This window comes from Octopus bimaculoides, chromosome 4 (genome assembly GCF_046866305.1).
Source record: "Octopus bimaculoides isolate indiv1 chromosome 4, ASM4686630v1, whole genome shotgun sequence".
Lineage (NCBI taxonomy): Eukaryota > Metazoa > Mollusca > Cephalopoda > Octopoda > Octopodidae > Octopus > Octopus bimaculoides.
Genome location: NC_142931.1, coordinates 84,963,544 through 84,975,903, shown reverse-complemented (window position 1 = coordinate 84,975,903; position 12,360 = coordinate 84,963,544). Strand labels below are relative to the sequence as shown.

Here is a 12,360-nt window from a genome sequence, read left to right as displayed (position 1 = left end):
GGGGTATGAAAATGTATGAAATAATTATCATTGTTTCTAAACCCTATCCTTATGTCAGAATACATTTTGCTATGAGTGGATAGTTTTCTGCAGCACCATGTACTGCAAGTATATCATTTACAATGCCACCAATCATTTGACTAAAAATGAAATGAAGTGAGGTGTGGTCCTCTGACCCATCTAGGAGTGCAGCCACAACTCATCCAAATGATGCCAGCAAAGAAAGCAGTCATAATACAATGATGATGGGCTGTGTATGTATATATATATATATATATATATATATATATATATACATACACACATAACATCTCTCAGATATCATAACTACTTGCATGCAATATTATTGCTCAAATGTATAGAATCATTAGAGGATTCCAAGTTTTCAGTTTTGTCATTTTAATTCTATGAAAGTGTGGAATTAACATTTGGGTGCTCTATGGTTAAAAGGGTTATCTTATCCATCCATCCATCTTCTTTGTCCTCTATTCCTGAGAGGACTGTCAGAGTAGAGTCCTCAAGCACTTCTTCCATAGGGTCCTATCAAAAGCAACCAGCTGGATTTTCAGGTGTGATGAACTAAGACTACGGATATTCTTATCAAACCATCTCATTCATGGTCTATCTCTAGGACTCCTACTGGTTAGCTAGGTTTGAAGAATCTGTTTTGTGATTCTTTCCTACAACATTCTTATCACATGTTTGTAGTATTAATGCTATGACCACTCAATGTAGAGAAGTAGAGGCTTAACCTGGAGAAACTCTCTGGGATCCAAGCTACACAACATGTTAAGTAATCCTTTTCCAGAGACCTTTTGGAGGAACCCCATTCTCGGCTGCTTGTATTTACGTTTGTACTCTTTTGGTCATTATCTAACATTCATGACCATAAGGGAGGATAGGCACATAAACTAAACTGAAGACTGTACATTTGGCTTTTTTGCCTGCCTCTCCTCCTCTGAGGATTGAACACATGGGCTGGTGCATTTCTGTGCCTTCACCTGCAATCCAGCATTCAACTCAACCTCCTGCTTTCCATTACTTATGAATACAGCTCCAAGATGCTTAAACTTCTCCACTTGTCTCTGTGATGTTCCAATAATATGCAAAGGAATATCTTAGACTTTAAATAATAAAAGCATGAACAAATCTTTATCTAGTCATCATTTACTGAAATTTTGCCTTGCATTTTCTTAAATGTCAGCCTTCCATATATTTTACCATTTTGTTTAATATTTTCCAGATGGAGCTTTCTATGGGCCACAATGTATAAGTTTGAATGTTCGACAAAGCAATCCAAACATCAGTTTTAATGCTGTACGATTAGAACCTCTCAACAAAAGCCTAAATTCAAGTAGTTTGCCATCAGGGCCTGTTTTGCAGAATCACACACCAACTCTAAGTGAAAACTCAAGCATTCGATCAACACCAAGAGATAATATACTCTCACAGTCTTCATCCCAATATTATGGCATTGGTGACCGATCAATAGGACTCACAACCCAAAGCATTATAAACAACAATAATATTGTAGATAAACATAATTTTCTAGAATCCTCTCTATTTCAAGTTGACAATAACCTAAGCAGCAACACCAACAACAATGGCAACAATAGCAATAATAACAACAACAAAATAGAGTCACAGTCAGCTAACTCCAGTTCTCAGAATGCAAATGAACTTCCTTTCACTGCCAACTTATTAACAGGTAGTGACAATCAACAAATACCATGTGAAAGCTCAAAATCCTTGTCTCCTTACTTTGTGGAGAATTCTCCAACACCTTTCTCATTTAATAACAGTCCAAGACACTCTGCCAATATGAGCTCTCGTCTCTCTGGAAAGACAACCTCGCCTTTATCAATAGATGGGGTTGAACTTACAACTCTAATCAGAACATCACCTACTTCACTGGTAGCCTGCCTCAATGGATCACGGATCTCATCAGCAAGTTTTTCCCCTCAGCACATTGGGCATTTATCAGCTCGGAGCTGTGGAACACCCAACTCAGGGTCAGGCTCATCTGGTAGTCGTAACTTCAGCTATACCCCACAAGGAATATCTTATGGAATAAAAAAGGAAATTGATTCAAATCTTGGTTTAAATAGCCTAGAGAATTATCTGTTGCCTCTTTCAAGTGACAATAAAGATCTTTTCATGAGGAACCAACTGGTTATTCCTCAAGACCAAGTCGCTTATGTAGAACAGATGTATAGCAATCAGCGCATGGCCACATTGGACACTGAGCAGTTCTCAGTCCCTTTCTCAAGCAACAACTTCAATGAGCAGATCAACAACCATAACAACAACATGACAACAAACATCAACAACAATCCAAACAGTAAGCCCCCTGCTGATAACCCGACCTCTGTAAGTACCAATGACACAGGGACAATTCCCACACGTCCACCTCCATCTTATGCACAAGCCCTACATGAACAAAAACTCAAACAACAAATTGGGCTTCCATTGACATCTGCAGGCCTTCAACTTTCATCAAACTTGACTGTAAAAGCAGAACATTTTGAAGATGGAGAGAAAAAACAAATTTGCAAGTGGATTGATTGCAATTTATTGTTTACTGAGCAAGATGAACTTGTGCGACACATTGAAAAAGTGCACATTGATCAGAGGAAAGCTGAAGACTTTACATGTTTCTGGCAGGGTTGCCAACGCAGATTGAAACCTTTTAATGCTAGATACAAACTTTTGATACACATGAGGGTACATTCAGGAGAGAAACCAAACAAATGCACAGTAAGTTAACTTCTAAAATACTTCTGTTCATATATTTGACCATGTAGCTTTACTCAGAGCTACATCATCATCATCATCATCATTTAACGTCCGTTGTCCATGCTGGTATGGGCTGGACAGTTTGACTGGGCTGGCATGCTTGAAGGCTGTGCCAGGATCCAGTCTGATTTGGCATGCTTTTCTATGGCTGGATGCCCTTCCTAACACCAACCACTCCAAGAGTGTAATGGGTACTTTTATATGCCACTGGTATGGGGGCCATTTTGCAGTATCTGCCATGACTGTGATTTTGCTCTGCTTAATGGGTCTTTTTCTCAAGTACGACATAATGCCAACACTCGAAAGGAACATAATGCCAACACTCGAAAGGAACTCAGCCACTTTGCCTCCATGAGGCCCAATGCTCGAAAGGAACTCAGCCACCTCGCCTCCATGAGGCCCATTCAAAGCAGTAGTAAATGTGATAGCTAAGTTGTGATGGCTAAATTGCCCATAGAAGTATCACATTAAGTAGGGTGTTTATACAACTGGTTAGTCCACATCACTCCACAAGGAGCATAGGGCTGGTTTCGCAGTTTCTCTAGTGTAGGTATTCCTCTGTGGATGGAATACTGGTCCTTTCGCAGGATTACTCACTTTTACCAGCTGAGTGGACTGAAACAATGTGAAATGAAGTGTTTTGCACAAGAACATAACACACCACCTGGTCCAGGAACTGAAACCACAATCTTTTGATTATGAGTCCAACACCCTAACCACTATGCCATGTGTCTCCACTGTTTATACAAGTGGTCTAGCTATAAAAGTATGGCAGATATAGTAATGATGGCTAAACAGGTTTAGTAGCAACAGTGATTTGTAGTTATAGTTGTATGAAGCCTTTAGAGGTGAAGTTAGGTATCATGATGACTGTGAAAATGTAATACTGTGCTGGTGCAGTGGTAGCTGTGTGTGTGTGTGTGTGTGTGTGTGTGTGTGTGGTGATTGTCACATTCTGCTAACTGTAGTGTAGGTGTACTAGTGGCTCTGTAAGTGTACAAGTAGCCATGGAAGTATGTTAATCAGAGCGTAATTGTGGTGATTGTTTGGGAGATAAGATGCTGGTTGTGTATATATGTGTGAGAACTCAGATACTTATGTTGAAGATGGGCAATAACCACCAGGCCTTATGAATTTTTTTGTAAATTCATTTAACACTTCCAAATAATTATTGACATAAGCACAAGACCAAAGATTTATAGAAGTTTTCTATGATGACTATGTCTTCTCAAGGACGGCATTAACAAAAGGGTGGTATCTACAATCAGATTTCTTTAAGTAGAACTCTCAGAAACCTCAAGTTTTTAAGGGTGAGAAATAGAAAATTGTGATTCTTTTTTTTTCTTTCGCTGGTTTCATGGACTGTGACTATGCTGGAGTTTTATCATCTGATATGGAGATAGTAATTACATTAGAGTTTAATTCAAATCATTTGAGCACTACATGTTTTCTATATTGAGTATTTCTGGGTCTCATCTGCTGACTCTATATAGTTCTACATTTTTCTTGCTGAGACCTTTACATTGTTTACTTTTAGGCCTCTTGATTCTCAGCTCTGCTTCCCTGTTTGGAACTTTTCCTCTCATATTTCAACCAATTAGCAACAAGAACTAAGTTGTTACCATACAGCAGTTCACATGGATAGCTAGTCTTGAATACCTCTGGGGAACTACAATAAAGAAAAAGGGGCTGAAAATCAAACCCTGATATGCAATATATCTGCATTTTAAATTCCTTACAGAACTTGTTGGTAATGCTTGCCTTATTGACAACACCCATGTAAATGACATGTATAGCTCTTACAAGCCATTAATCTACAACCCATTCTCTTAACAACTCCCAGATCATGGGACACTGGGAAAAATCTTCTCCAAGTAAATGAATATGAGGTAGAGTGGATTGCTCTTAGCTAAAAATTTCTATGACGGACTTCCACACTGTTTCTGTCTACCAAATTCCACTTGTGACTGTGGTAGAAGGCACTGTTTCCTTTCTGACTTAATCAGAGGAGGAAGAAAAACACCCATGATCTTTACTTGGATTTCTGAGACTGGAGGGAGGAAAGGAGAATGTTATCCTCAAACCAGAGACCTGGCTCATATACTTGTAACAGAGTTGTGGATTCTGCTGAAGCAGAGTTTACTGGTCAGGTGACTGTATTAAACTAGGCCAGGGGTTTTCAAACTTTTTGACTTGCGGACCCCTTTATATTTCAGGCTTTACCTTAGGGACCCCGTTATAAACGCTTATGAAATTTATGCATAAATATTTGCTTAAAATAACATATATTTTTGCATTTATTTATTTAACAGTATTTAACAAATAGGTTTATTGTCAATTAAAAGATTTCGATAAAAAACATATATAAAATCAAATTGCCCATAAAAAGTATTTGCTGTCTACGGACCACCTGTCTTGTCCTTGCGGACCCCCTGTGGTCCGTGGACCACAGTTTGAAAACCCTTGAACTAGGCAATGGATTAAGTCTACTGCCAAAGAACAAGAATAGTCTAAGTAGCTTTCATACAGTTTCCAGCTACCAAATTCCATTCAAGGGTTTGGTCAATCCAAGCTATAGTAACAGACACTGGCTCAAGGCACAAGACTAAGGGATTGAACCAGGCACCATATTGGTGTAAAACAAACATCATTACCATATAGCCATGCCACCTACATTTTAGCTGGCTGGCTAATTAATCTACTGACTTGTCACATGAAACAAATTAGTATTGATTCTTGATGTAGGGTCTTTAGATAACACAAATAACAGTGCATGATACTATCTCTCATAGTGTTTTGTTGTTGTTGTTGTTGTTGTTGTTGTTGTTGTTGTTGTTGCTGTTGCTGCTGCTGCTGTTGCTGTTGTTGTTGTTGTTGTTGTAACACCAAGCTAGCCCTGACTGAGTAAATCTACAATCCAAGACATTCTAGCTATAACCATCTCATCCTTCTCTCAGGTGCTGCATCTAGGACTACATTTCCCTTCCTTTTCAAAAAGGTAGTGTAATTTAAGGTAGATTTGATTGTTGTTTCTCTCACAGATAGCAACCCCAGAGAATCTCCCTCACTGAATCATGGTGTTTATTATTTTTTTTTTTATATGTTTGATCTTCAAATTTCAAGTCACTCTGCTTTTCATCTGTTTAGGAACAATAATGTTAGTGGAAGTAATTATATAGCAGTATTTCAGTTCACTTTATACCTTCTTTTCCAAAATTGTCCTATGTCCTAGTCTAACCAATATTTGTCTTCCTTGTGCCTTAACCAAAACAACAAAGGACATAGAGAAATAATGGTCTCTGTGGCATCTGTGTATCATACTAAATGTTTATACAGCATAGAAAGGCTTGCTCTTGTGGTTTTTGTTTGAGAGAAAATCTCTTCATAGACATACTGTTAAAAACACAATATATATCAAAGTGAAATGAATATTGTTGTAACAGTGATTCATGGGAATGTTAGATGTGTTTCACCATTCTTGAGGCTTGTCCATAATGTGTATTCATTTGTCACATATCTGAATGATATTTGTACTTCGATATATAAGAAACAGTAAATAACACATTCACTGATACTGCAGCCGGGCTGGAAAAAGAAACTTAGTGAACAGACAAAAACTATGGCAGTAGACCTTTCTATAGTGTATATACATTTAGTATGATACACAGATGGCTATTTTGATCTAATGCTGTTTCAATCGCAATCAAACTGAATGCCCTTAGAAAATGAAAACCTTCATGCTAAAAACAGGTCACAAAAGCCACTGCAAAGCATGAGAACAATATATGAGATATGAGCTTAATGAATGGCATATATGTATATATATATATATCTATCTATCTTTCTATATATATATATATATATATATATATATATATATTTACTTTTTTTACACACACACACACACACTGCTAAGTCTAAGTGACGGGGACGTAAATACACCAGCATTGGTTATCAAGTGATGGTGGGAAGGGACAAACACAGACACAAACAACAAACACACACATACATATATATATATATATATATATATATATATATATATATATATATATATATATATATATATATATATACCTATAGATATGATGAGCTTCTTTCTTGTCCACAAAATGGGACAAGAACACAAAACATCCAGACAGTTAGGTGATACAAAAAAGGGACAACAAAACATCCAGATAGACGATTCAAAGAAAACAAGGACGGGTCATTCGGAGTTTTCTTTCTTCAGTCGAGTTCCAGATTATCTTTGCAATTTTGGCTGGTTATATTTGAGATTGCTCCAATCTGGCCATCCCCAAGAAAAACTAAGCTAAGAGCATTAGATTCCTTGGAAGAAAGCAGTGAATGTATATGAAGACAAGGACAGAAAAAAATGGAGAATGTTACGCAAATACAAATAACAGGACATAATAACATGTGTCTTTCAACTAAGGACGAATTAAATTAAGCTGGCGTGTGTGGAAGTAAAGCCTTACGGCAGGGATACAAGATTTCACGGGCACAGGGAGGAATATAGATGTTGCATGGATGGCGGCCGAACCAAGAAAGAAAGGTCAGGCTTGGCCGAACACCAGTCATATGGGGAGAGAAGAGAAAGAGGTAGAGGCAGAAGGACAAAAGAAATTAGGAGGGGTGAGAAAAAATGACAGGGACACAGGGAAGTGAAAAGAGGAGGGAAATTGAGCATGAAGAGAAGGCAAGGAAATGTGAGAGAGGGGGAACGAATATATATAAAGAACGAGGAATGGAATGAACGAAGTAAGTGTGAAAGGGAGAAGGAAAGAATAAAAGAAAGAATAGAGTCGTACAAGATTTAGATAAATATATACTTACTTATAAGAGACCAAAGTGTATGTACGCCACTATATGTTTTATATATAAAAAATACAAAATGGGACAAGAACGCAAAACATTCAGACAGTTAGGTGATACAAAAAAGGGACAACAAAACATCCAGAAAGACAATACAAAGAAAACAAGGCCGAGTCATTCAGAGTATTCTTTCTTCAGTCGAGTTCCAGATTATCTTTGCAATTTCGGCTGGTTATACTTGAGATTGCTCCAATCTGGCCAGCCCCAAGGAAAAACTAAGCTAATAGCATTAGATTCCTATATATATATATATATATATATATGATGTTTGTGAATGAAAATTTAATTAGTGAAGGAGGGAGTCCTACCATCTTTTTTCTTTAAGACTCTTTTAGATTTAAAAAACATTATGTAAGCTTGAGGAGTGACAGAATCAATAGTGCTAAATAAAGTTTGTCTTGCAATGCTTAGCTTCAACTTCTTACTTTCTGAGTTTAAACCTCATCAAAGTCAGCTTTAGCTTTCCATCCTTCTGGTGTCAAAAACATATCTATCAGACAGTAGGGTCAGTTTTACATTATTACAATACATTTGAGATGTGAATGGAATTATAATAGATGAATAAAATAAAAAGACAAGTTTTGTTGAGGCTTCATCGAATAAATAATTCAAATACTAAACTTCCATAAAAGTATACATGGCCTCTATAATAGTATTCTATATATAGAATGGATCTTCCAGGGGTGAGCTTTCTTTAAAGTAATTTTAATTATTTAGTACATCATCTCACTAGACTTCATAGAGTCTTTTTGCTATTTTAAACCCCCACATGGTGAGAAAGCTGTTGAACAACTATGATCAATGACACTATTTTAATCAATGAAAAAGAAAATGATCTTTAAGAATTTTTTTTTTCTCTCTCTTTTTACAGGTTTGTTTCTGTATATATTGTTTTTACATATTTTTATATTTTTTCTTCTTTTTTTTTTTTTTTTGTTTTTAGTATGAGGGTTGTAACAAAGCATTTTCCAGACTGGAAAATTTGAAAATCCATCTACGCTCCCACACCGGTGAAAAGCCATACCTTTGTCAATTCTCAGAATGTCAAAAAGCTTTCAGTAATTCTTCAGATCGTGCAAAACATCAGAGAACCCATTTAGACACTGTGAGTTAAATTTTACAACTTCAAGCTTCAGTTCCACTCTTTCTTTCTTTCTTTTTTTTTTTTTGACAGTTGATGCTGATAACTAGTATGAACTATGGGTAAAAAGATCAGAGAAATTTAGTTAGATATAAGGGAAATATCAACATATAAACAAGCATATTAGCTTTAGATTGTCTAATATGGACACAAATATAGCTGTGTGGTTTCGAAGTTTGCTTTGCAACAACTAACTAGGGTTCAATCCCACTGAGTTGCACTTTGAGCAGATGTCTTAGTTGCTTGACTGGAACTATACAATGCCTATCATATAACTATGTATGTGTGTGTGTTATATGCATGTGTACACATATATCTATGTGTGTTGTGTGTGTGTGTGTTTTCATGAGTCTACACATACATACATGTGTGTGCATATGTGTAAGAGAAAGAGAACTCCAATGAATCAGCTATGTTTTTTTTTGGTGAGGTGGGGGGCTTTTTTTTCTTCTGGTTGTATTTGATGTGTTATAGTTTCTTTCATTTCATCAGCCATTTATCTAAAATACTCCTTTCCCATCTACAATTATTTCAGCCTTCCCTCAATGACTCAATCAACACTAACAGGCCAACTGTAAATTTACCAAGCTTAAAACAAAATAACAAAAATCCAACAGAGGAAACAAGACCTTTTTATCTACTAAACAACCTGTTCTAGTCATTGGCTTTAAAGCAATTTACAAACCTGGTATAGCAATATAACAAGCACAACAAGAACAACAATAATATAACAAATAATGTTATAAATGGCTAGCAAGACTTCTTTTTTTCTTTTTTCTTTTCTCCCTCTATTCTTAATTATTAATCTTCTGTATGTACCATAGTAACAGATTCAATTATCCTTAAGAGATTCTTAATGAGAAACAGATATTGTTGAAGTGAGTGGTGGAACGAGTGTGGAGGTAGGACAAACAAAAAAACGTGGGGTGAGGGGAGGGAGCTATGATGTTTTAGTTATTTGTCTATATAGTGCTGCTGCTACTGCTGCTGTTGTGATATTGCAAAGTCCGGTATAATAATATTAGCGAACCTACTGTTTCTATAGTAAATGTGACTCCAGTTGGTTAATTTAAATCCAGAACTAAAATATTACCAATCTCTGGGTTATATTAACCACATATGATTGCTTCTGTCTTACGTAAAGGCCCTTTAGGTTTCTGCTAATTTTCACTATTTTATCCTTTTTCTTCTAAACAACCTAGGCTTTGATAATTCAGCAAATTTGCAGTAACTGATGAAATAGTTGTTGCTGTTGTTTAGTCCCAGATTGGCTCTGATTGAGCAGGCCTATAATCAAATATTATGTGTCTAGGACTACATCATCAAATGTATCCTCCCTTTCTATTGTTGTTTTCAATCTCCCAGATGAGCTTTGATTCAGCAATTCTAGGATGAAAAGCATTCCAGCAGCAACCATCCCTTCTCTTATTTCAGATATCGTGTGTCAAGGACTAAATTAAACAATTGTATCTAGTAAGGGTTTTTTTTAAGATGACAGGGAAATTTAACTATTGTTTCTGGCCCATTTAAGTGACTTCTTTATTAGCTCAATTGATGGAACAGTTCTCAGCACTAGAGGCAGCAGCAATATCTGTCTGAGGTTCTTTTCAGTTAATAACAGTGTTTTATAAATGTAATATCATTAATATAATAATATTGTAACAAAGCGATGTAAATATATTTATAATGTAATAACTCATATAACTAAGAATCTATGCCAAACATCTTTATGCACACAAATGTCTAGTTTGTCTCATTTTGCCTCCATCTATGCAGAACTGACAGAGGAGTCTTAGTTCTTCTGGAACAAAAGTAAATAAATCAGATTGTCTAATGACCTCTCATTCAGATACAGGCACCCCACCTACACATAAAGTTGCTTCAGTCCCAACTGTGAGTAAATGTGGTGCAAGATACAAATGGAATATTACATCATTATTGTTCACAACAAAAAGGCATGCTCACAGTATTGTTATCACATTGGACAAAATGTTTTGCAGCAATTCTTCTGACACTACATTCTAAGTTCTAATTACACCAGATTACACCAAGGTCGACTTTGCTTTTAATCCTTTTAGGCTCAGTAAAATAAGTACCAGTCAAGTACTGAGGTTGATATAATCAACTTGTCTTCTCCCCTCAAAATTGTTAGCCTTTTGTCAAAATTAGAAAGAATTATTGATCAAGGCAGATAAAGGAAAGGAAACCAGAAAATAAACCTTTTTAGATTTTTTGTGAGTTAGCACATAATCCTTATATTTTACCAATGAGAGAAAATGTGCTGTTGTGAGACTCATTCTTTTCCCAATAATGATGAAGTGAAATGGCTTCAACTAGGTTACAGCATTGACAAAATGAAGCCTGTATTCTTGTTACATCTCATACCTCTTTAACCCTTTAGAAATTAAACAGGCCATATCTGGCCCAAATATTGTACTTGTTTTATGTTCAAACCAGCCAGACCCAGCTTCTCAAACTTTCCCTACAATATCATCATAAAGATATTCAATCACATCAGCTAAATCTCAAAGCTGTATATGTGTGATTAGATGAAAACAATGTTAATAAATAAGCATTGCATTTGACAAAGTAATCTGGATGCTGAAAAGTTTAAGCTACATAAATCGCTTTCTTTTTGACTTACAATAAGGCTCAAAATGTTGTTGGTGTTGTTTAGTCTCTAGTTATTTATCCCTGGTTAAACAGAACTTTGATCAAAAATGTTCCAGCCTCTACTATTTCACCTGTTTGTATATCCAAAGCTACTTTATCCAATATGTGTCCCTCCTTTATTTAAGACAATAGGATGTGAACTGAGAAATATTGGAGCCTCTACATGATTGTTCAACCTGTGAGAAATAGTAGGTAAATCTTCCTCATATACAGCCTACTGGTATCAAAAAGAAAAGTGACATATATGTACCCAGGATAGTATAGTGCTGGATACATATCTTAAAGATGAAATGATCACAGTTTGAAGGTGTTACATCAATGATCTGTTTAAACTAAACTAACCAATAACAACATTGAATAGAAAGGGTCTTATGACATGCTTTTCCCAGTAACATTGGTGACAGAAGTGAAATTAGTTATTGCATGGAATTGCAGAGCTATTATAATTTAGCCCATATCAGGCCTGACTGAGGAGATCTATGAGTAAAAGATACACTTTTAGTTAGATATATTATATCTAGGATACCATTATTTAATGTCTTTCCCTTTTTCAAGAGAAGCATGATGTGACTCAGATTCAGTTGTTATTTCTTGCAATTCAAGTGCTTACATAGAAACTCTTAAACTGTGTTTCTGTTCAGATTGTTGTGAAGTTACTATTGTAGTACAACATCCACTTTTACATTCAGTATTTTGCTGTAAAGTTATTGTGGCTATACACCATTCTGTTGTGAAATTATTGTTATTGTACAACATGCTGTTGTGAAGTTAATGTTAGAAGACAACATACTGTTGTGAAGTATGTGCTGTAAGACAACATTCTGTAGTGAAATTATTGTTGTGGTATAGCACTCTATTATGATGCAATACAAACC

The 12,360-nt window shown here is 35.9% G+C and overlaps 1 protein-coding gene across 1 annotated transcript in view; it reads left to right on the top strand.

Annotated features, from left to right (window-relative positions):
- LOC106870722 (zinc finger protein GLIS3) overlaps positions 1 to 12,360 on the top strand; it is a 122,363-nt gene that overhangs the window by 96,680 nt on the left and 13,323 nt on the right. Inside the window, exons 3-4 of the mRNA XM_014916892.3 lie at positions 1,244 to 2,757; positions 8,615 to 8,776. Coding sequence (XP_014772378.2) covers positions 1,244 to 2,757; positions 8,615 to 8,776 — 1,676 coding nt within the window. The remainder of the gene's footprint in view (positions 1 to 1,243; positions 2,758 to 8,614; positions 8,777 to 12,360) is intronic.